This window comes from Lissotriton vulgaris, chromosome 12 (genome assembly GCF_964263255.1).
Source record: "Lissotriton vulgaris chromosome 12, aLisVul1.2, whole genome shotgun sequence".
In the NCBI taxonomy this organism is placed as follows: Eukaryota; Metazoa; Chordata; class Amphibia; order Caudata; family Salamandridae; genus Lissotriton; species Lissotriton vulgaris.
Window position 1 is genome coordinate 602,940,231 of NC_141700.1, and position 26,434 is coordinate 602,966,664.

Sequence of the window (26,434 nt, forward strand, 5' to 3'; positions counted from 1 at the left end):
ACCTCAAGACAAACTGGCCCCTCTAAGAGCATCCCTCAACGTGGCAGACAGACTGGTCCTTGGAACAAAAAGAAACACTCACATCTCACCGGATCTAAAAGCATTAAACTCCTACCATATGAGGCAAGGATCCAGTTAAAGATTGCCTGCATGACGCATAAGGCGTTACACTTCAATACCCCCAGTTACTTGGCTCAAAAGCCAGAAAAATCAGGGGGGAACAGAAACTCATGAAGCACGCTCACCCTGCTGCTGAAACCCCAATGTATTCACAAAAAGAAAACGAGTGCCAGAGCATGCTCAGCTATTGCACCCCCCCCCCCCCCTTCCCCCCCCGTCACCTACCCAGCCGGACCTTGGGAAAACTTTCCTTCCTCTCGCCATCCTATCTACCTCCTACCCCTTTACCCCACCCCTCACCCTTCTAAACTCCATTTATTTCGTCATCTACTCTCTTGAAATGTTTTTCTAGTAACTGATGTAATTTTGTAATTTCTGTGGAACATTATGTAAAGCGCTCCGATACTCCCGGGTCTAGCCTGCGCTTTATAAAACTGTCAAAATAAATAAATAAATAAAACAGCAAGGGTGTTTCCTGGTGTCAACTGAAGTGAAAAGTTCCTTCGTAATTGTAAAGTAGTAAAAGACGAGATGACGTCCTCCTTACGTGAGGTTGTCTCGCTGCTAAGGTTCATTCCTCTAGTGGGGTAGCTGCTACCTTGCAGGTAAGAGTTGGTTGTGAAATAGCTGCAGGTAACGGGGACGCGTCGTTAGAGGGGAGGGCCTGGCAGGTGGCTTGTTGTTCAGAACATGGATGGTCCGTGCCTCAGGTGAGGAAATCGGGGCTGGGGTGAATGTAGAAGTTCCAGATTGGCAGGGCTACACGTCTGTAGTTCGCTTAGGAGCTCGCGGCGCAGCCGGGGGCGTGAGCAGGAAGTGCAGCCGTGGTTTACACCTCGGGCAGGGGCTGGACTTTATAGATCGAGTCGAGCACAGGACCGACCCGACTTGAACAGTGGGCACAGTTAGGGAGAAGTAGAATTGGGGGCAGATGTGATTGGAGTGCAGACTTTGGATCCCATGTCGAGGGCGCGGCAGGGGCGTGGGCTGTGGGCACCAGAGCCAGGGCGCACGGGCAACAGGTGCCGGTTGTGAGTTCCTGTGCACACACCACGCAGCTCCCGCTACCGCCTGTGCGTTTTTTTTCCCGTTTTTTGTTGGGGGGAGGGGGGGAGAGGACCAGGAAGGAGATAAGCAAATAACTTGGTAGTGGGAGCTGAAAGTAAATGTTGGCTTAAGGGCTAGGGGTTGGTCATTGGAAACGCTGCTGGTACAGGCAACAGCTGGATGTTTAAGGAGTAAAGAAATAGGTTGAGAAAAGAGAGAGCTGAACGCAAAGGGAGACAGGGAAAGGGAAGGGTCAGAGTTGATGCCCAGTGGAGGTGTTTAGTTTCCTAGGGCTTCACTCCCGATGCAAACTCAACTCTGATCGTTTCTTTCCAGGTGACCCAAGGATGTCTCATGTGGATCACCGGTACAGGCACGACCCAGGACGCGTCCCCAGAGAAGGGGAACACCGTACCCCTAAAAGTAATGCGGACCACAGGGACCTAAACAGGAGGGACGAACGGCTGGGGAATGGGGACAGGAGCAGAACCCGCCCGCCTCATGAACAACGCCCCCCAGAGAGGAGACACGCGCAGGACCGGCCCCGGGAGGAGAGGCCCCGAGAGGTGAGGGAGGCATCGCGGGACCGGCACCGGGCGGACAGGGGCTTGGACAGTGAGCCGGAGAGCCGGGACAGGTACAGGGAGGACAGGAGCCGGCAGCACGGACGTAATGAAAGGAAGGAGGGGAGCCGGGACAGGAACCGGGACGAGAGAAGCAGGGATCGAAGGGAACCGAGCCACCACCGACAGGAGGGGGCCCTGGACCGGTCCTGGGAGGAGAGGAGCCCCGATGCGTATCAGGAGAAGCCCCGGCCACGCGAGCGAGACCGCTACTGGGACGAGCAGGGCCAGTCTGTCCCCAGGGATGCAAGGGAGGTCGACTTCCACCAGGAGGCCGCTTATTACAAGAAGTAAGTGCCGCGGCCCTGTGCGGATATTACGTTCTGCCTTTGACTAAGTCTGTGTAGACTCCTTACCAAACCGAGATTTACTACCCCTGTAAGTACTCGAAGCTGTTTTCTCAAACCTATCAGGTGTGGGTGGAAGGGGCGCTGCAGTGGGTCTGCTTTTAGGACCTTTGGCGCCTCAAAGGGCAATTCCTTCTGGTATGTAGTTGACCCTGTTATTGTTCTTGGACTATTGCTCAGACTGAACAAAGGGCACGGGGTAGACGTATCAGAGATGTGCAAGAGTTCCTTGATCAGACTACTAAAAATTTGGAAAATAGTCTTTTGGTATTCTGCAAAACACTCAAAATACACAGCTCGTCTGTAGTTGCAAAGTTAGTCATAGGTACAGCTATTCTGACTGATGCTTGGACTTCCACCAAAATGTGCAAGCATCCCCCTTTCAACACGTCTGCGAGGGATGGGGGCTGGTTTACTGGAAAGGAAGCCCAGCTCACAATACCCCCCCCCCCCCACCCGTATTTTTTAAATTCTTTTTCTCACTTAAACAGAATAAAATCAGATGTAATAACAGTGCGAAATATAACCATATAATTGAACAGCTTTTGGAGGGCATTTTCAGAGGACAGGCAGGTGACGGTGTGAGGAGAAAAGGTCATATTTGATAAGATACCATGAAGAAATAAAATGGCAACTGTGGTTACTAATGTAGGTAATTTGTGTTTTGCGATTCTCAAATTGCGAATTTTAGAGAATCGCAATTAGAGAATCGCAAAACGCAATGTAGGTAGGATTAGCAAAATTTTTGCGAATCCCACTTATTCCTTATTTGCGAATTGCAAATTGCGATTCGCAAAGAAGGAATACCTTCTCATTCATTCCTATGGGCTAGAATGCCCATAGGAATGAACTGGAAGACATTATCAATTTGCGATTCTCAATTAGAGAATCGCAAATTGAGAATGCAATTTCAAGGCTGTCAATAGGACACCCTTTTGCACCCCTGAAATAAACATGTGTGCACATACATGCCCTAAGGGCATGTATGTTTGCCACATGGCACTTTGATAAATGCAAAAATATGCATTTTTCAAAGAAATCGCAAATTACCACCAACCTCAAGTTGGTGGTAATTTGCGATTCCTTAAGCCAAAATTCGCACAACTTGGGTGCTTCCTACATTGCATATAAGGAATCGCAATTTGCGATTCCTTAAATGCAAATGCAAAATAAAGAATCGCAAATTTTGCAATTCCTTATTTTGCGTGTGGGTTTTTGTGTGCTACATAACACACTGCCCAAATTGCGATCGCAAATGCTGAAATTCTATGAATTTCAGCATTTGCGTTCGCAATTAGGCTTCCTACATATGGCCCTAAGTCACACCCCTCCTTCCCTTCAAGACTTTAGCCCCTGAGGCAATGTGTCACTACTGGATAGTGCTTTGCACTTCACAGGTTAAGGAGAGAACACAATTTGTCAAAAATTCCTCTTCTCTTCACTAGTTGCAACTCCATGCTTCAGGGGCTTGCTCAAGCCGCACTCTTGGACCCTGTCTTTCATATGTGATGTTGTGACCGGGAAAGCCAGGGACAGAGGACTGCACTGGATAGCTGGACCCATCAATGCCTCTACTCTTCTGTTTGGTCAGCTCAAGGACTCCTCGGACGTGCATTGGCATTTTGGCTTCTAATTACATTATCTGTTTATGGGCACATGAGGAGACTTGAAGTTTGCCATCAAGGATGCCCTGAATAGAGAGGACAACCCTGTCCATGTTAAGAAAGAGGGAACAAATCATGCACATTGGGCGCTGAGCAAGACAAACTCAAGAAAATGTTGATTTTGACCCATCGTCTTTAAATAACATAAATAGACAAACACTAATCATTAAAAAGTAAATACAATCAAATAAATATCCAAAAAAACACGTATAACAATAAAAACCCAATCATAAGATTCATAAAAACCTCTTCTCCTAAAATATAAACAGAATAAGATCATTTGGCAACCGCAGGCATCACCATAAACATTCTTAAAAATGGGAGCACGTGTCCCAATCCTGCAAAAGGTCTTTTGCGGAAATCCTAAATCTCCCAACGACACAAGCCGCATATAAATGGTGTATGTCCGTTAGGAGGGCCCAGCTTGTATACAGTTACTTGCACCATATTTTAAGAAAAGCAGTCTTAAAATAGTCTTACAGAGGGGCAAGAATTTTAGACAATCTATAAGAATGTGCAAATTGTAACATTTAACACCCAAGCTGTCCCACTGCATCTATCATGCCATTTTTAACTTATCACTACTATAACAAGGGTTGATGCCCATTCTCAACCTTAGCAGTTCATATCTAAACCAGCGATTTGGAAGAAAATCTATGTATGGGAACCATTTCTCCTAGAATTGAGCATAAACTGGACTGAAAACTCAACAACAGTCAATGTGTCAGCTTGTTTAAGGGCAAAATAGATTGAGTCTATGTTGTAAGTAACATCGATTCAACAAGAACTCTTTTAAATGTTAACCATCATTGTATCATAATTGTAGCTGAGTGAGATTTGAAGTGCATGGGATACAAAATGTACCGAGGCAGGTACCAGTAACATTGTTTTTGACACCAGCATTCGCGTACATCATAGATAACTCTATGGTATCCTCTGATGTCCTGTGCAACGCAGAGATGGAAAATATTTTTTTATTGATGCCTTGGCCTTCTAAGTCCTGTGTGGCACCCCTCTTTTAGTATTACCCCATCCTAAGCTTGCTATTATGGAACAGTACCTGGGGGCTCCCCTTTGCCTTCCCATTAAATGCACAGAAAGATTAGTCATGCTACCAACATCCTTCTAGGATGCCTGCCCTCATAAAATTGAAAAAGATTTAAAAGTTGGCGTGAGGAAAATTTAAATTATGCTTGAACGATTCGCAAACCTTATTACTGTTTTGCTTAATTTTTCATTACACAATATGGTCGTGGGAGATATTTGTGCACAAAATGTTTCGCAGAATTACATTTTTGTATGAAAAGTCTTACTTTGTGTGACTTTCTCTTTTACCTAATGTAAATACTTGCGTGAAAAAAAATCATGAAGGATAACTGCAAACCCATGTTTGGCACAAATGTTGCACACGATTTCACAAAAAAAATGTACATGCTACCATGCTACTGCCAAGCTCAAAATAACCTACTTTCATGTGGCTTAAAAATATTTGGAGTCCCACTACCCTTTCCCGTGTCCTTCAGGCTTCCCCAACCTCTCCATCCATATGCATGCTGCTATCTGCTCTCCTTCTATTGTACTTCCTGTCTTTATAAGATTTTGCCAGTGTCATTTTATTTCGTGTTAAAATATCAAATAAAATAGGTTTAAGAAAGGGAGGCAGTGGCAGAGAAAGATATGTGTTAGAAACATATTCCTTATCCTACAATGTGCAAATAATAAAACCATAACTCGCCCAGTAACCCGAATCACCTTGGATTTTAAATAGATCATGATGAATTGGAAACCACAATAAAATACCCCTCAAACCGGCCTCTGAGATTGGATTTGGTGTCATTTTTTTAACTGAGTTCTTGGTGTTACTTTTTAAAATGTTGTTCTTGGCTGAAACAGTCTATTATTAGCTATATGACTATAGACATGCAGCACATTTTTAAAACATATTCGGCAGCATCCACCAGCGAACACTTTCTGGGAACTCTTTGCAAAGCTGTAAGTTTGTTTTTTAGGCCTGACTAGTGACCAGTTTGGCCGCATGGATATACCTCAAATCAGCAAATAACATGCAGAAAGCGGTCTTTGGGTCAGCCCTCTTCAGTCATTGGCTGTTTTTTTCTTGTTAGCGTCCTAACATCAGTGTGTGACTAGGACAGGTTACTTGTACTTTAATTCTGCCTGCAACAGAGGACAGCAACATGAATTAAAAATGCAACGTCAGTGGCATCCTCCTACACTCCCATCCTTCATATTGCTTTTTAAGTATTTGCATTTCTTTTTATTCTTTATTTTGTAGTGCTTACATATTGCCTGGATACTACTTCATAGAGCTTTGCCAGGGCCCACGTGTTGCCTGAGTGCCCCATGCCATATCCGCGTTTTAGCTCGTAGCCTCACTATCTCCTTGCCACTCTTCCTCTTTTATAAGCTGGTAGGGATTCGGCTTCTCAGACCTTCAGACTTGGGGTATCCAACATAAGTATGGCACTCTTAACCGCTCTCTTATTTAAATCTCTCAGTTTTTGAGCACCGCTCAGTTGACTTTGGAAGAACACATATCCATCCTTTTGTCCTCTGGTTCGAATGCTTGACTCTGTATATCCATCAACTTAATCCCCCACATTGCCTTCATCCTTGTATCTTTTTTTGTTTGGTCGGATGGTTTTCCAATTACACAAGCCATTTGTTTAGGTCGAGCCTACTACATAGCACAAGCTGTCTGGGTGCAAAAGACCTATTGTGGGCTTACAAAGAGCTTACAGGCCACCCATTGCTTACCATTGGTTGACTTTATTGTCACTTTAATTTGCATGATTCTTATTCAATGGCTTTCATTGTCCCAGCTAGTCCATCTTGTGTTTATCCTGCCCCTGGAGCATAGCTGCTTTACTGTTTACCGTTTTGTCTGGCTTCTATCCTTTCACTGCTTGCTTTTAGGGAACGAGTTTTTTCGCTTTGTTTAAGGACTCCACGAGAGTGCATGTGTTTTCCAGCTGTCTCCTCTGTGTTCTTTTCCCCACCCACATTTCTCTCCCTTGCCAATGTGTTTCTCTTCCCCACCTGCTCTTGTGCTGCTCTCTCGCCCGTGTACTTCCCCTTGCTCCACGTTGTTCCCTTTTGCCGACGTGTTTCTGTCTTTGCCCTGGAGTTCTTTCACTCTTTCCCTTGTTTTCTCCATCACTCATGTTGCTTCTCCCCCACCCACCATTTTTTCTCAGTTTTTTCCCCACCCTGCTTTTTGCAATCCACTCATCCTGTTATTTTTTTTAATCACTTTCAAGCTAAATTTTTCAAAAGAGATTTTGCACAGTTTTTTTAATTTACTGATTCACCTCAGAACTGAAAAGAAAAAACCCCTGTGCCTTTTTTTATAGGCATGCATATCGAAAGCATATGCGCCTACAAAGTGAAGCAGCGTCATTGTGCTTTTTGTTTTTTAGCGATGTTGTAAAACAGCCACGGTGTGGTACAGCATGGTTGAAAAACGTTGGCAAAGCCAGTAGGTTTCATAGGCGATACCTATTGTCTTTGTCAGGTCTCTCCCTCCTGTGCTTCTCATCACCCCTTGCTAACTCGTTCCTGTGTTTCTGTCCCCTGCACTGTTGTTTTCCTATTTGTATGCCTCTCTCTTGCTCCTTGGCTGTTCTCCCTTATGCATTTCTTTTTCCTGTCCTCTTCGTGTTGCTTCCCCCACCTACTCGCTCCTCTGTTGCCCCCCTGCTGTCCACAATTTTTAGGTCGAGCATTCAAGACCTCTTGTGTATAATTATATGTGTATGTACTTTGTGGGCTCTGGAGATCAGCCCTAGGACGTGTCTGCTTCCACTTAGGGACTTTTTTTTCTGTTCAACTGCCTCTAGTTAACTGTCTTGATAGAAAACGGCCAGTAGTCCGTAAAACACAATTGCTTTCTGCTTGTTCAGCAGCCTCTATTTAACTGTCTTGATAGAAAACGACCAGTAGAGGTCAGTATAATACCAGAATTGCCTTCTGCTGAGGGACTTACTTTTTAAAAAAAATTTTGGCAACTGCCACCGTTTAACTTTCTTGATGGAAAACGACCAGCAGAGGTCAGTAAAATACCAGATTCGCTTTAGCATTCTCTGGATTCCAGTCCATAGAACTTGTCTTCCACAAGCACATGTAGACAATATTTTTTAAAATCTTGTATTTTCAGTGATATGACCACGGAAGGCCCTGATTTTATATTAAAAATAGAGCTTTGAACTATACCATTTCCTGCTGACAGGTAATATTTTCCTCCATGTGTTCCCATACCTGGCATGTCATGCCGTTTGGTGCTTACTCTTACTTTCCCTCCATGTTAATGAACAGTAGATGTTTCGTCACCCAGCATAATGTGCAGCATAGCTAAATACATATGAGGTCTCAAAGGCGAGACTGGTTGCATTGCAAAAGCTTTTTTTTTATATTTAATGTTTTAGGGAGCGAAGAGCAGGTAGCAAACTGCTGCCAGCTCTTCCCTCTAACAAAAAATAAAAAGTGCTTTCGTGCTACTTCTTTTTCACTCTGCACAGCATCGTGCAGATGCTGTACTGCATCACCAAACGTCATTGCAGTCAATAGGTCCCAAAGGTACTCCAATAGTAACTTTGCCAATGCTTGTTGCCCAAGTGATTAGGTGCTTTTTCAAACTAAGGGCAACTAGCAGCAGGTATAACACCAATATATACTCGATCCCTTTATCCTGAGTTGCCCCCTTCCCCCACTCGTTGACTTCGGCCTTCGAGCGCTGTCTTGCCTGTCTTGCATGCCCCCCCCTGCCAGGTCTCTCTCTAGACAGAAGCTTTTGTTGCCTCCCAGGCCTGTAATTGCTCCAGTAGATAGGAACGGTCATTTAGTCTGGTGTAATTAAATTCCACTCCCTCCAGTCTGGCCGGACAAGTATCACCTGCCGGGCGGTCATGCCGGGCTGCCCTGCTCTGCTTGACCGCTTGGCCACAGAGCCAAGACCACAGCAAGTTTTACAAGATCTGGGGGTTGAAGGTTCTGCTCTATTCTCTCTCAAGCTGGTAATGCGGCTCAGCGAGACAAGTGCTCATTTGTTGACCCCCTTGTGATCTTCAAGTCTGGAATTTGAACTCCGAAAAGCCAGCTTGGCCCTTTATGCTGCCTTCGAGGTTGGCAAGTGAGTACTACAGAACTGGGTGGAACAAACACGTAACCAACATTGCTTAGTAGTTTGTGTTTTATATAAAACTAACCCTGGCAAAGCCAATAAGTGTGGTTTTAATGTGCGAACGCATGTAAAAAACAGGGATTCCCAAGTGCTGTTTGTGTGTTGCATGCACAAATGCTGTTTATCACTTTAAAGAATACATTTAGGCGATACAGAATTAAATGCGACAAACAGCTTGATGATTTATTGTAATTTTCAGGTGTAAAATAGTTCCTCATGTATTCCAATAAAAGCACCACCTACAAGGTGTAGTGATAGATACCCCAAACAGCATCTTGTGATTCGGCGTTATTCCTGTGGGTGGAGTCAGTGTCAATATTATGTAGATTTAAAAGAATTAGTGTTATCTAGCTAGAACTAAAAAGGTAACTTTCTCCCGAAGTTCACATGAACAAACACGTGCTATAAATAATACTTTCAAAAAAATGTCACACAAATGCATTCTGGATTCATTTTTTTAGATAATTTGTGCATTCGGTGTCAATCCAACTCTCACAGGAGTCTGGGCCGCCAGATGTAGAGCAAAATCTATGTCCTGCTGTGGGTAAATGTAATGTAATGTAATGTATAGGCATTTATATAGCGCACTACTTACCCGGAGGGTCCCAAGGCGCTTCATATAAACCCTTAACGTGTGCAGCTGATTAGGTGTTGACTCAGCGGAGTTATCAGCAGTGGCCTTTTGGATTACGGCCTGTGTTTCCGCATAGCGATGTGATAACAGCTATTATTGTCTAACCACTAACAAGAAACTTAGATTAACGCCAAGTTGAATGGATCTTTTCTGGTTTCCAGGGATGCTCTTTCAGTGGGCTACGGGCCCCCTCTGGAGAGCCCCGCCTTTGATGAGCGAGACTACTACGAGTCTGAAAGAGGGGGAGGAATCCTGGAGTGTAACAAGTGCAGGTACCTGTGCACCGGAAGAGGTAAGAAGCTTGCTGCACCCCTCGAACTAATGCAGGGTTTATGGCCTGTTTCCACCTCTGCTTTTCTGTAATGCCGCTGTCTATACTGAACCCAGAGATTTTATCACTTGTGGAAACTGGAGCGCAGATTCCGAACTACAAAAACCTGTTTGCAACATTCCAGGAGGCGGGGAAATCAATTCACCTCTCTATTTTGGGTTACAACTACGAGAGTTGCAAACATTGCATTGATGTGACTTTCATAGCAGGGACTTCACCTGCTTTAAATGTACAAGTGGTACCTGAATTTAAAGCACTAGGTTTCTGTTTGCTGCCTGGAACTGGCATGTACTTCTTTCAGTGTACACTTCTCCGTGGACTCTAACGGTGACGCATTATAAAGATGGTGATAACTAATTATTATAGAAAATTACCATACTGACCCCCGCGGTTACCCACAAAATGATGCTGCCCCCTAGAAACATGTGAGGACGGGCCCCTGTGTCCCCACATCTCTCTCTCAGATATTCATTGGCCTGTGCCTAAATGGGATGGGATGGGGGGAGGGGGTAAACGATTGCCCACCGAAAGACGGGGCGCGGCAGGGGGATGTGCTACATATCTCCCCTTCATCCCACCCCCGTGACGTTCTGTTCAGTCCGCACTCTTAGCCGGTCTGTTGCAGGGCGCACAGTTCAACTCTCAGGACAGAGCGTTGCTAAGAGCATCAGACCCATGAGGAGATGCTGCGCAGTCCCCCGCCCCCCTGACGTTTACAGAAACTGAAGACTGGTTTTTCAAGCTCCTCCGTGGCTCGTTCGTGAAGTTTGTGAATCTCGCAGCTCAGGCGGGAGTTTCACTGATCTGTGTGACGTCACACTTGGCTCGTGAATCCTGCTATTACCAGGAAGCACTGTGGACTTGTAGCTGATGAGTCCCAGCGAGCAGCACTGGCCTGTGCCATGCCCTGCTGCGTGGATCTGGCCAGTGCCTGTGTCATCAATGTAAGGCCATTGCTTGAAGTTGAAGCAGCAGACTGTCGACTACCGGGGTCGCTAAATACCAAGGTTGTCTAGTCTTGATTCCACCTTTCTTCCACCACCCTACACTTCCTGTCTCTTACCTCTCTCCTTTACTGCTGTAAAGATCAGTGTTGTCACATAAAAAGCTATTTTAAGCAATTTGTTGTAAGTTGCATTCCAGCCAGGTGAGCTGCCTTGCTTTTCCACATTCTTGTATGATTGGCTCCTTGCTTGGTATGGGTGGAGGCGCTGATAACAGAGGCTGGTAGCAGAGGCGATTGGTGATCTATGATGGTGGCAGTAACAGGGTATGATGGCTGCCCTGGTTTGCAGCGAGTGAGCTCAGCTCCCTAAATGTAGAATTCTAAGTGTTGGGGTGGGGATTTGGGAAAGTTCTCCCCGGCCCAATTTTTTATTTTTTAATAAAGCGGGCCCGATAGTGCAATTTTACGGCTCTATTTTCAAGAAGTTTGCTAAAAAGTCATAGCCTCCGAAAGGGCACTCATTACACATGTCTGTACTTTTGTGGCGTGCCAAGCAAGGCCGAACCTGCCCTGGAGGGATGCAGTTTGCCCATCCCAAAGGTCATTTTGAGAAAATGTAGCATATGGGGAATTTTTCAGCACGACTTCCCTAGAAGGTTGTTTAAAAACATGACTTGGCAAATCAGAATTTCGTTAACCATAGTATCTCATACAGTTCTACACCCCACTTCTTGCAGTTTTCCTTTTCTGCCGTTCATAACTTTTTTGGTCCTATATTGGGAGTGAAACTTTCCTTGAAAGTGGCAAAGTGGGAAAAAGAATATGCACACATCTTAGAATCTGGTGAGTACAACAGAGCTGAAGAGATGTACAAACTCCTACAGCAGTGCTGTCCTCCATATAAAGAGATAGAAGACCGATTACGCGAACCTAACAGACTAGGGTTTCACACAGCTTTGGCTATTCATCTAAATATCTGCTTTAGATGCATATTTAGAAATGAATCATTCTGTCACCAAACACCAGTCAGACAGTTTATGAAAATACACAAGCGTGAGGGAACACGCACTGTGATTTCAACAATTAATCCTAGTACTCCGTTTGTAGCGTGCTACAAAGGGTCTCACTCTCTGATCATAGAGCGTGTATGACAAATTCAGAAGCCGCGTCCCCTGTTAGGGTCCGTCCCCTTTAGCACAGCAAATTCTCCTATGTCAAGGGGTTGTTAAAAAATGATTCAACTTGAATTTAGTTCAAATGCGATATGTTTATTGTATCAAGACATTATTCAATTTTCATCCGCCTTGTCCAATAGTGGATGGATTTAATAAATCATGTTTCTCTTCAAAATTATATATTTCTTCCAAAACATTCAATTGCATTATCCCATCCGGATGCATCGGACCCTAACAGGGGACGCAGCTTCTGAGTTTGTGAAAATACCCACATTTTACTACCAAATAATAGCAACATTTTCCCCCCAACAAAAGTTTATATTTTTCATGAAATAACATTTTCGTTCTGAAGCACAAGCATTTATTTGTTGGTAAATACATGTTTCATGCTCATACATGAGTTGCCATTTTCCTTGTGTATTCACACATAATGGGGATACCAAAGGGGATGATGGACTGAGCGCTTGAGCAAATCACTCACTCACCTGATCTGGGTTTAATCCATGATCATTCTTTAGCTGACTCCACCACCCCAGTTCAGACATGGCCATATGCAATCAGTCTGACCCTGTGCCTCATGGGAACAGTCCAGCCCGAACTGCCAAGCCATGTCTTCCCTGGACCGTAAACAAGCATCCTGGGACCGGTTTCGGGTTCATAACCCTCATCAGCCAGGCTATCTTGAATCCAGTGGCAGAGTGAGCAAGGGACCCACATCTGGGCCTGGCTGAGGATTATGAACCTGAAACCGGTCCCAGGATGCTTGTTTCCGGTTCAGGGAAGACATGGCTTGGCAGTTCGGGCTGGACTGTTCCCATGAGGTACAGGGTCAGACTGATTTGCATATGGCCATGTCTGAACTGGGGTGGTGGAGTCAGCTAAAGAATAGTGATGGATTAAACCCAGATCAGTTGACTCGGGGTGAGTGTTTGATTTGCTCAAACGCTCCGTCCATCACCCCCTTTGGTATCGCTTCACACATAATGGTGCCATAAATGGATAGGTTGTGCGTTGCATGCCCATGTATCGCCACCCTTTATGGTAGATGCCCATAATATGAAAATAATTGTAACTAATATGCCAGGGCCAGTATTATACTAAGGACTGGCCTAATCATTCTACAGATGTCCATAATAGACCAGGAATTAACACTAGTATGCTCGGTCAGTATATTAACAAAAATGGGCATCATCATGCCACGGTTAAATCAGTATGCCAAGAATTACCACTGCTATGCCAGGGTGCACAGACTTACACGGATTGGCATTATCATTCCACGGATGTTCACAACTTGCCAAGATTTACCATCATTTTTCCAGGACCAGATTCTTCAAAGGGATCGGCGTCCTGCCTTAAATGCCCAGATTATGCCACATGTTACCACAGTCATGCAGTGGCCAATATTCTACCAAGGGTAAGGCATAGGCACATTCGTGTCATTACTGCCCTTCGTCTACCAAGAATTGCCACCAAGATGCAGCCCAACATTTTACCAGCAGTCTGTACTATCCTACCATGAATGCCTACAAAATGCCATGAATTAACCCTACTGTGCCCTTTAGTACAAACATTACATGAATGGTGGACAGTAAGCAAAATATCATGGATGCTCACAATATATCAACTACCACTATTACTCCAGGGTCATGAATATGAACGGTAGAATGTGGGTGTCTTGAATGCCCATAGTATGCCAGTAATTATCAATATATCAGGGACCGCACGCTTGCATATATACAAGCAAATACTTCCTTGGCAACCAAGGGTCTGCTGAGCTTTCGGTCGCCCTCCCCAGCACGTGGCTGTCTTTAGTAAAACGGATGCACCGTGTCAGGAAGAGCAGGTTCTTAGTGGGCTCTGCACTTTCAGTCCCATTTAAGGTGTGGTGCTGAGTTGTTTAAGGAGTCTACCCTCCGTTTCGTAAGTCGCATTGCTTCATTCGATTTCCAAAAATTAGAAAGGTGCCTTACTACTGTAACCACATAAATGACAAATGTCCGTTTGGCTAAGGGTGGACATCTGGCCCTGAGACACCCACATTTTCATTTCCCCCTTCTCCCCCTTGGAGTGCCAGAGGAGGTAGAAAAGCATGGGCAGTGTATGTTCAAATGCTGTAACGAGCGAGCTGGTGATGAGCAGGAGGATTTGAATGTGACCTTGTGTTGGTGACAAGCGTCCTTCACAGTGTTGATTTACCTCTGTGTCTGTCAGGACCCCGAATGGTTTCTCTTGTGTTTTTGAACTTGTATGTCTGTGTACAGGTGGTGCAAATACAGCTTTGTTTCAGAAAATTCAGCGAGGGTGAAGTGGAACAACCTTATTATTTCTGATCTGTTGGCAGTTGATGGAGTTGGAGGGCCTACTCAGACCGAATTAATCAGTGGAGGAACATTACCTCTCCTATGCTCACCACAAATTCCTACCACTTTGGACCACATCCATGACCACTAGCAAAGCCAATCCCCTGATTCCCAAAGGAGCATTGAAGTGTCAAAGCACATTATTTGGGGGGGGGGGGCTTAAGTACAATTTACCTGTAATACATTTATCACCCCACATTCACATGTTTCTGCCTGCCTCCTAATTCTCATCCTGCCAAAGTTTTATGAGCATCCTCTTCTCTGTCAGAAGAGGGATGGTCCTCCTTGAACTGCACATTGAAATGCTTTGGATCGAAGAAATAATTTGGAACTTCCTAGTCGGCAAATTGTTACATAATAAATGTTGCAGACCAGTGGTTTTATAACTAATTTTAATTGGGGGGGAAAAACTGATTTTTTTTTCCAGCAAAACCCCTCCCAAAATATTCTTTCAGTCTAATGCTTTTCACTAACTGATCTTTTCAAATTTGCTCTACTTTAAGAATAAAATAAATAGGTCCGTTCCTCCAAAGGGCATCTGGCCACCATTTTACTCCCATTGGTTTCAGTCCAGTAAGGCCATTTCTCCTACACTTAAGAACCAGTATTAGGGGGAAGAAGAGTGACCAAGTGGCTGCTTTTCCCAGGATTTTTTGACCCATGCAACACACAAATTGGTATTTTCTTCCACCATCCATCCTCCTTTCTGGGGCGTAAATCGTAATCTTGGGGAGAGGGGGCATGGGAGAGTGTGTCAGTAGGGTACCAACTTATGTTAATGAATGTCCGTACTTTAACACCAGCAAATGTGTGGGGGGGGGAAGAGGCATACAGACCATTCCATCACTCCTCCTCCTCTTTTTACACATTATACATTAATATGTTGGTACTTAGGCACAAAAAGTTGGACTTTTTCTACATGATTCTCGTTAACACAGATTTGTAACACCTTAACCACTTTTACTCCTTTTTGGAACTCTAGAAGGACGAAAAGCTGTGTTGTCCACATGGAAACTACTGTATTACCAGTGGGTCTACCTCCAGGTAGAGGATAGCATACTCCAAAAAACCCAATGATGATACTGTCTCGTTGATAAAGTAGGCGGATAACCAAGATATACCGCCCGACCCCCTATGTATGTGAATGAGGTTTTTTAAGACTGCCACCATACCTGACCCTGGTTGCACAGGTACATGTGATCCATTCTATCTTGATTATTGATTCTCGCTTAGAAGCCGAATGGATATCAGCTTCTTTCTCCCCCCTTTTGATTTAATACTCTGAGCTTCAAGTTGCCCACATATTTCCATAGTATAAATATTTACCTAGTAAGCCAAGTGAACATCTATATCTGTTGTCCCGGCATATCAGCTGGTAATATATCTCAATGGGTCCAAAGAGCTAAGAGCGCAACTTAACCCAAGAGAATCGGGCCACAGACGCCCTGATTCACTTGCAGGCAGTGCTTGAATTGTTTTAATGGAATTGTACATCTCCTCTCCAGAGGAGGAAAAGCCTGGACTTTACTGACCCCCAAATTTTTTTTTCCACCAATCTGTCATAAACTTTGCAGAGTCTGCAGAGATAACTTGGGTTAATTTTGTGAAAGCACATTTCATGTAGCATCCATTTGAGATCTGAGTGCCGCTACTGCTCGAAGAGACAGGTCTGGAGGTGTTTCCTGAATGTGAGGTGGTCCTGGGTCAGTCGTAGGTGGGCGGGGAGGAAGTTTCACGTCTTGGCCGCCAGGTAGGAGAATGATCTTCCTCCGGCAGTGGTTCTGCGTATCCATGGGACGGTGGCGAGGGCGAGGCTGGCGGAGCGGAGTTTGCGTGTTGGAGTGTAGAACGTGAGGCGCTTGTTGAGGTATTTGGGACCTATGTCGTGGAGCGCTATGTGTGCGTGGGTGAGGAGCCTGAACGTGATCCTTTTGTTGACGGGTAGCTAGTGCAGGTCTCTCAGGTGGGCTGATATTTGGCTGTGGCGGGGGATGTCGAGGATGAGTCGTGCGGATGCGTTCTGTATGCGTTGGAGTCTTTTCTGAAGTTTGACTGTGGTTTCTGCGTATAGGGCGTTACCATAGGATAACAAAAATGAATGACACACCATATTCCAAATCGGACAATCGCAATGTAGAGGGAATAACCGAAGGCCTGGGACATACTTTTCTAAAATTTCGAATTTGTTGAGCAATGGAGGTATTTACAAGTTCTGTGTTTTGAGTTGTTCTAGAGACTGTATGTCCAAAACATCTTTGGTGGACTACATTGATTTTTTTTGGTTTTATGATACACTGCTAAGGAACATCCGGCCTAATTATAGATGTTGCTGGTGTAGATGGGCTCTGTGTTTTCTTCAGTACGTTTTAACACTGTGCTTCTTCTGTCAGAAATAAAAATGTTGATTAATCTTTTCCGTGGAACAAAAATCAACAATAGCTTCACATTATTATTAGAGATTCTTCAGTTGTCAGAAATTGCACGAGGTTAACAAACCTTTTTGAGAAACTCTATGCACTTCCAATTCCCTAATCCACATACAGAGGGCTTCCTACACATTTAATTGTCTTGATTCATCTGGTTAGGTGTATGTTTATTCATTGAGATCTTGATAATACGCATGTGATGGTGATATTGCCTATTCTCGTTTTGTTGCCTTTTTTCGGTGTATGGCATTTCCATAATTTGTGGGTTCTGTAATTCTTCTGTATAGCCTAAGCATATCCTTTTCTATTCCTTTTTGGCCCACTGAAAGCGGGGAAGTTGTGGAGAACAAGTACTAAACGTGGCTGATCTTGGTTTAGGGAAGTAGAATTAGGAGTGCAGTTGTGTGTTTTTGGAGAAAGGTGGTACTGTGAAACCACTATCTTCAGATAAGTTAAGCATGAATGGTAAAAATAGAGTTGTGTTCCAGGGGAATGTGGGGTGGCCAAATGGAAGTCTGAAGCATGTGTGTCTGACAAATCCCATGGTTGCATACTACTAATTCCCTGGATTCATCTCTGCCCCTTGATGCTGCTGAGCTTTAATCCCTCCATTTTAACCTCCAATATCGTAAAGGAATATTAAACAAGCACTGAAGGAGATGTAGCCTACTGGATCTGAGTCAAATGCACGTGAAGTAAGAATTTGGTTTGTCCACTGAAAGCTCAAAAGACCTGTAGTATTTGCGTTTCAAAACTTGTATAAAGACAAGAGTTCTCTCTTCACATGATCACCATTACCAACATTGTCCAGAAAGAAAAGCACATTTAATATCTGTCACCAAATTGGAGAGCAAAATGTCCTAATTGGTTATGAGGAACTGAATCCAATCTCTGGAGAATTCTGAATCTGTACAAGCCACATTATGCGTATTATTTACTTCATTTTAGTGTACAACCATGTGCCAAACAAACGTTCACGAAAGTGCCTGAGAAGATTAGAAAAAAACAAGTCAGTACATCAATCTTTTTTAAAAAGATCTACGCTAAGTAAGAAAATAAGACTTGTCACTGCTTTAAAGACCCAACAAACTGTCCTACAGCACAAGTTGTTAGAAATATAAAAATACTGTGGAGGCTGCCAATCAGCAAGGAGTAAATTATGGTGATCAATGCGGGATGAGGATGGCACATTGCGCACCACGTACCAAACCTATTCATAATCACAAGTGTGATTTGCAAAGAAGAATGACACTACAAAATTCCTGTAGGTGATCAGCCTTTTTGGACACAATCAGTCCCACCGAACAGACCGTGGCATCTATAAGGCTCAGCTGCCCAAGTCTTAAGTGTATAACATGTAACTTTATTGGGGAAAAATGGTTCACAGCTGCATTTGAGGACTGAAAGTTGTGATGTTCTATACCAAAAACAGACCAGGAAGAAAAGCCAAGCTGGGGGGAACACTAAATGCAGCACACAAAAAACCAGCCACTACTAGGAACATGAATACAGGCAAAACCCATCTGGCAGATTGGTATCTGCAACAGCTTATATGAAGTATCCTACCGAAGAGTAACTTCTCCTTTCTTTACAATGTATTTGCAGATGGGCAGAGGTAAAGTTTGTCCAGCATACGTCAGAAGTCAAACTGGCCTTTAAGTCTGTACTTTGAAAACCCAAGAGGGGAGTAAGACAATATCCACCATTGTTCTTGCAGAAGGAAAACCAGACACTAGTCTGTCTAGCTGTTCTAGGTGGCTTGTGTCTGTTTTACCATCATCATTCGGATTGAGGGCATTTGGAGGGGCACAAACAATGATATTGCCTCTCTTCGTCTTAGGATTTTTTGTCATTTTGACCTTGTGAGATCGGTGCCACAAGATAAGACCGTTGATGTGGAGGAGCAACAGGGGGAATGGGATGGAAAACACTTTCAGTCACAGACTGTTTTAGTGCTACTACATTGACTAGCTCGTATATAACCTCATTCTTCAAGAATATAGAAAATAAACTACGTATTGTGCGACGAACCAGAGAATTGTACATGACTGTGATTTATGGAGAACTCATGTTATTACTATCCGTGGCTATATATTGATGTAACAATTTGTGAAAAACCTAATAAAAAGTTTTTAAAAAAAGAATATAGAATATCTATAGAATACCCTTGCATATCAAACCCCTTGGATAGATAGATACATTTGTCAATCCAAGGAGCTCTTTTAATAACAAAATGTTCACCAGTAAGCTGTATGTGGGTGGGTTCCTAAGAATGCAGAGTATTTAGGGATCACATTAAGGAAGGCGTTGCGGTGCATGATCCCATCCCATCTAAGCTAATACAGCGTGCAATAAAATAATTAAAAAAACGAACAAATGACAACTCAAACATAATACATTATTTTAAAAATTGTTCTGGTAACAAATGATTTATTTCTATTGTAAGGAAAGTAGTTAAACCTACACTGTAGGTCAATAAAATGTTTGTTTGCGGATAATGGAGGCAAATGAAATGACTTCATTGTATTAGGCTGGAGGACTACTTGGCATCTCCATAACAAGGTGTGGTCTGATCTCCAGAGCCCCATAGTATGGATTTTATCAGCGAAAGTAGCAGCCGTAGTGTGTAAAACACTGGGTATCCAGTACCGAAGAGAAAGGAGCAAATCTTTGCCTCTCTCGGACAACTACCACGTCGGTGTGTTTAACCCGTTGCATGCTTGTGACGGAACCGTTCCGTCACAAGCCTCGGGTGAGCTGTGCTTGTGACTGAATGGTTCTGTCACGGCCCGCTCGCAGCACCTGCGCGGCGCGAATTCCGCGCCTGCGCTGACTAATTAATGGGCGGGCGGGTTCGTGACGGAACCGTTTCGTCACAAGCACAGCTCACCCGCGAGCCGTGACGGAGCGCTTCCGTCACAAGCACGGAACCGCCGCGCGGCCGCCCCACCCCCTTAGCGCTGCGGCGGAATAGCCGCCGCAGCGAAGGGGTTAAATATGTATATAATGTAGCAAGTACCTGTCCGTATGTTTGCACAAGGATGCAGCGTTCAGAAATAGTTACTAATCCAGATAGTATCCGAGTGGACTTTGTGAGTACAATTAATGGGGCACACACATTGACTGAGGACTTGCGTCTTTTCAGAAGAGCCATGTCTACTTCCAGCTGTTCTGTCACAAATACGGATGTATAAGCCACCACAGCGTTTATATTTCACCATATGTGTCTCCCTCTGACGTATCAATGTGGGAGATGATCAGTTTGGTGACACCCACAGATCTACAAGTTGACACCATGGGTGAGTATATACTGAAGCGTGACCTGGAAACAAGGATGTTGTTCTGAAGTCATAGGGTCCAACATTGACATAGTACAGATCTACAAGGTGACACCATGGGTGAGTATATACTGAAGCGTGACCTGGAAACAAGGATGTTGTTCTGAAGTCATAGGGTCCAACATTGACATAGTACAGATCTACAAGGTGACACCATGGGTGAGTATATACTGAAGCGTGACCTGGAAACAAGGATGTTGTTCTGGAGTCATAGGGTCCAACATTGACATAGTGAGGTTAGCTTGCCCCACTAGTAGATACCAGAAGGGACACAGACTGAGCACGGTAGAAAGGCCACAGCCAGGCAATGGGAGAAAAATGGTGAAAAAGCTGTGAGGAGAGGAAGAACATCATACTTGGATTTAAGATAGTTCTGCAAGTCAAAGATGGATCACGGTTGGAAAAGATATGAAATGTCCTTGCAAGTATTAGTATAAGTCAATGTTTTTGCTGTTCAGAGTACACCGGTGAATAAATTTCATCTGACCCCACAGAAATGAATCATAACTGCATATCACAGAGACCGTTCCAAGGGTATACCTCACCATCTCCTAGAAGAAAAACCAATCTATATGTTATACAGATATAAAGTCTCAGAAAAGATTGTAATGACTGGTATGGCTAACAACACCTACACATAGTGTACATGCTAAATAGTCTAAAAGGAAAAGAAATTTAGAAAAGGAGGCTAAATGGAAATTATGGTTATCAACATTAACTATATTTATGAATAAGAATGCAACAAAATGAGATAAGTTTAATTAATTCTAGAGAAGTCATAAGCATATTTTTTTTTCATGGCGTAAGAACGGGCCCTGTTGGAATGAGCCCTAGGAGCATAAGTAAACCAAAGTGTTAGCTTCCGGCACACATTTAACACCTTTTGGATAGACTGTGGAATCCCCTGAAAACAACATGTTATCCAGTTTAGCTGGGCAGACTAATACAAGCTGCCACACTTGAGTGGATAATATATTTAACGGTTTAATTAACAATGTTATTTCAACACAATATTTCCCGAAAGAAACTACATCAAACAGTCCAGTGAAAGCTACAATGATCATGTGTTCACTGTCAAACAGTCCAGTGAAAGCTACAATGATCATGTGTTCACTGATCTCCCTACCATGCCAGGTAGTTGACATGTGGCCAAAGGTACAACCGACTTTTCATTTGTAAAGCTTTGCACAAACTAGCTGACTTTGCAAATGGAGAGCCCATATTTGCAATATATTAAAGGTGTATTTCAATTTGCAAATGCCATTTATATCACACTGTCACTGTAGTACCCACTTGTAAGTTAGGAGCAACATGCTCCCCCCCTTTGTTGCGTCTTCCCATAGCAGTAAGAAACCACGTGAAACCGGGGAGAGCTCCATGGCAACTCAATTCCTCACTGTTTAGAATAGCTGCCATTATTGTGGTACAAGGATCCTCCAATGACCTTTTCATAATGCACCCTTCATTGTGGTATTAGGAGAGGGGTGGATTGCAATGCCAGTGTACTTCGAAAATGAGAAGGTATTCTGCAGTCTGCTGAGTCAAGGAGGCCTCCTTCCTGCTGCCTAGGTTTGCCATGAGGTAAATGGCCAAAACCCACCTCCTTGTTGTTCATGATCTGAGCCATATGTGGCTCATTTAACCACAGTTCCTTGACGTCCGCCTGATCGGTGCATGGGAGCTAGGTCAGCTGAAGCATCACCTTATCCACTTTTGGAATGATCTCATGTGGTCTAGTATTTTAATGCAATGCCGTAGTATGCAGAATTGAGATAGCTTTTAAAAACGGAAATCTTGAGTAGGTCTTGTGTTAGCATTGTTCTCAACCAGGGCAGGTAAAGAATGAGGGAGGGGAAGCGGAATGATGTGGAAAGAGAGTTTATTGGGTCATTAGAACCTAGCACACGCCACTCCATGGCATCCCACCCTCCTGCTAGCTAAGGGATACACCGCACTTCATGGTTCATTTCTAACAAAAATGCAACTTCCCCTCACCCAACATGGCAAGAGCACTTTTGTTAGAAATGTTTAAAAAATCCCTGGTAGGCATGGGGGCCATTGTGTATTTGGTTATTCCGAATGGGTCTTCCATGCCATTGCATGGAGAGAAAGGGAAAATCTGCATGGAAGCCCATTGTTGGCAGGAAAGGGCCTCCTGATGCATCAAATGTGACCGCTGTTTGGTGAATGGCCTTCCACCAATGATTGATTGCTGGTGGAGCTTCCATCGAAAGTCAATTGGCAGTTGCCCCACATTTAAATGACTGGGGGGACAGAGAGTTTGGTCGAGCAAAAGTCTTGGTAATTGACAGTGTGGCTTCTGCTCCACTAAACTCGAAATGACCCACCCCCAATGCTAATCTTATACAAATCTAAAAGACGACTCTGTCATTATTAGGAAATTGATTGCGTATTTATTAGGCTTTGAAGTTATTTTATCAGATAAATTAGTCTAACTATTTGAGAATAGGAGAAAGACCAAGAGTTAGGCTGTATGATAGCTGATGCAGAGGCTGACTTTCATAGCTGACGCAGAGGAACAAAGGTGATATGCACGCCCATCTGTGGAGCATAAGGTGAAAGGGATGTATAAAATTGTTGGTTCACTTTTGGGTGTCACATATTTGTGCTTATGTTTTCTTGGGATATTGTTTGCAATTATCTTGGCATGCAGGAGGCTCCAAGAAAAAAATATATTTTCCCTGAAGGCAATTCTAACCGGACCTTCCGCTTTTCATTCTTCCAGCTTGCTGTCAATTGGTGGAAGTCCTTTTGAACATGTTGATTCTCGTCTGCGCCTCCGTGTCGTACAATTCTACAGGTGGTTTCACCGGCATCACCAACATGGGAGGCATTTACTACTACGCATTTGGAGGGGCCTACAGTGGCTTTCAAGGTGCGGATGGAGAGAAAGCACAGGAGCTGGATGTTGCATTCTACCAGCTGAAGCTGCCAACGGTCAGTGCCACCATGGCGTTTGGAGGAGCGTTAATGGGCTTCAGCTGCCTTATGGTTCTCATTGGCGTGTTCAGAGTTCCTTGGTACTTCCCAATATGGTTGCTTGTTGAGTGCATTCTGGATATTCTCATTGCTTGTGGATACGTGCCAGCCTTGTATTTCTACTTCCGTAAGCTGCTGGATGCTTACGCAACACAGGTGTGTGCAGATCGGGAGGCGTTGTACAAAAGCAAGGGGTACCCTGGATTTAGCTGTGCCCTCCATGGGGCTGATATTGCTGCAGGTCTCCTTGGATGCATTGCCATTGTGGTATTCTTCCTAAGTGCTGTCTTGGCTGTTCGTGGTTTCCATCAAGTTCGACTTATGAAGAAGCAACAATCAGCCCAGGCCTTGGAGTTTTAGCTGTTATGCACATAAACAAACACCTCCAGCTTTATGCCACATTGAAGGAAGCATGCACACTGAACAATGCAGAACCCAGAGGCACCTCTGAGGCAGAGTATCCACAGACCAAGGATAGACCTCTCACAAGGTCACCAGAGAGACCCCCAAATGAGGGCCTGTGCATACCAAAAAGGAGTAAAGACTGAAACGGAGGGATCTGCCTACCAAGCCCCGCCACCCCTTTAAGACTTCTGTTTCAGATATATTTTTTATCTAAACTCCCACTAGTCACCAGAGTAAAAACAAGGATGTTTGACACCACAGGGTGGCATTTTTGCATTGCTCTATTCAAAGCGGTGGTGCTTTGGGCTCTCTTACTGGCGACATTAATGCTCTGTTTTACAGTGAATCCATTTAACTTATGAATCCAGATGTGTTCCTATGGGAAATGTTTTTAAACAAGATACGAAACTGTAAGGCTTTTTGAAAATTGTGTTGGGGTGGAAAGGCCACGATTGATTTTGTGGCATCGCTCAGGGCAGAGCGAGAGATCCTGAGCTAGAAGAGTATATTCTGTGAGATGGATTTGTAGGTGGAAATTGTGACCTGAGAACGCAAACAAGTATGTCTTGAGTACTTTGCTAATGAAGACCAGACACATCAGCAACAAACACACCTCAACTGTTTCCCCATCCCATCAGAACTAAGAGCACAAGTTGGAATGTGCTCACTTGTTAAAGAACTCAGGACAGTCTATGAAAAAAACCTTAAATTGTAACCGGCTGAAGAAGCGTGGGCTTCAACACTTGAGTTTTGTTGTGTTCTGGTATATTGTGCTGTTAAATAATGCTGACTAGAGCTCAAGACTACGATGAAAGAGAGGGGCACGTATTCTGTGACCTGCTGCCAATAACTTTCTTTTTATTGTGCACTTTTGATTAATTTCTATGGCAAAGCTTTGTTGATGAACTGTTTTGAATGATTCAAGTAAAAGGAAAATTACTCTGCTACAACTTTAGTCCATCAAGAGTATCTTACATTTCTAAACACTGAATATCTCGAACTATTTTGGAGATTCTGTGAATGTTTGTTTATATAAAAGAGAAAAACGTCACCCAAAAATTAATTTAATCTAAAGATATATATATATATATATATATAAATATATATCTCCCCCAATGCCGGGCCTGAATAACCAGATAATCATAATGAAGGGTTTATTGCAGACAATTCATCTCCATAATCTGCATAACAGAAAAGTAAAATTTGCAATTACCGGGACAAGAAAATTAATCAGGCAGCAGCCTAAATGAAGACTAGGATGTCACTGTTAAATGCAGTAACTGGACCCATTCTTCGTGACAAATGAGGAAGCAAAAATGTTTCTAAATGCATTTTCACGATGCATTTATTTGGATAAAAGGTATGTGTTTTATGAATTTGAGATACCCATAAACTAGAATTACACAGAGAGGTAATTTGACCTACCCCATCCCAAGAGATTTAGCAATGTTCATAAACTTTGAATTGAATAGCATAGTCACCACTTATTTATGGAAAGGCAACAGAATAAGATAAAATAACATTGTTTTAATTACCTGGTTTTGCAGCAGGGGCTGACTCATTGGGACTTTACATAGTGATTTTGGTTCCTGATCAGTATTTGGAGGAGAAAATAATCTCCCCAGTACAGTCTTCACCCAAATCCATGTTCGCTTGTATTTGAGTTTCCCTGTGGGTTTATGGTTCTGGTTTCTATACCGTGGGAGTCCTGATTCACAAACCTTGTCTTTCAGTTCACAGACATTAAATGACTTTGATCATTATTATGTTTTGATTGTATTTATTTTGTAAACAGTTCATGCAACAAAACACACTGCCATGTATACTTTGGGGGCATGATTTCCGTGTGTACTCTTATGTAGTGTGCGTTCATTTCCACTTGAGATTAATACATTTACAGCCTTGATCCACATTGCATCTCCAATCTGCGTTTTTATAACATTTTAATATGCCACAAACTAGTGGACAGATTTCCACCAAGCCATTGAAAAATTACACACAGATCAAATTTCTTTCTTCATGGCTACAGTTCCTGTAGTAGGGGTTTGCATAAATCAACCAGCCTTGGATTGCTCTCCAAATTACTTTTGATATCCCTTTGACATATTCTCTGCCAAATTGCGAACAAAGAACCAGTTGTGAATGGAACATGTTGCTGAACAAATCTGATTTGATGCCAGAGGATTTGTCAAAAGGGGAAATTTGCAACAAGGGATCTCGGCAATAATTGTACAATAGCAACCCTTCTCTGTAATATACAAATGAAACCAAATCACTTTAAAGTGAGACATAAATTATGCAAAACCAAAGGAAGGAGGTAAGCTTCCAATTTAGATGGAGCATTCAAGGTGAAATGCATCTAACAACACTTACTGTTACAGCCGATATTGCGTACTTCATACTCTTGGATGACAGGATACAGAATTCAGCCACTTAGTTATTTACCATATAAATAACATGTTTTTTAATAGATGCCTGTGTTTTCTTCTTAAATGTGTTGACATGACTATTTGTACACATACCAAAAGATATATGCGTTATTGTATGTAGATAAAACTTAGCAATCAAGACCTCTATATTTTTGTACTTGTAAAATAAAGAAAACTGACAAAATATTGACAATCTGAGTGATTTCTTGCCCTTGAAAACTGATCACTTTTAAGCCCTACTGAAAAGTAGGAGGGTCAACTTCTTATATCTTATAAAGTGAACAATTGTGTAAGTTATGTTAATTTGGCGGTTTTTAATTGATTTAATGTTTGTGATCCATTTGACTCTTACCAGCTGGATTGCCTTTTTGTTTTACTGCAGTACAAAAGGG

The 26,434-nt window shown here is 43.3% G+C and overlaps 1 protein-coding gene across 7 annotated transcripts in view; it reads left to right on the forward strand.

Annotated features, from left to right (window-relative positions):
* Positions 1-656: 656 nt before the first annotated feature.
* The window catches only part of MARVELD3 (MARVEL domain containing 3), a 59,781-nt gene continuing 34,003 nt past the window's right edge, over positions 657-26,434 (forward strand). The window contains exons 1-4 of one of the 7 annotated variants that reach the window (XM_086945487.1): positions 728-769; positions 1,504-2,080; positions 9,794-9,924; positions 22,955-26,226. In XM_086945487.1, coding sequence (XP_086801613.1) covers positions 1,515-2,080; positions 9,794-9,924; positions 22,955-23,568 — 1,311 coding nt within the window. In that variant the 5' untranslated portion in view covers positions 728-769; positions 1,504-1,514 and the 3' untranslated portion in view covers positions 23,569-26,226. The other 6 variants (XM_086945482.1, XM_086945486.1, XM_086945483.1 and 3 more) reach the window with 6 other exon arrangements.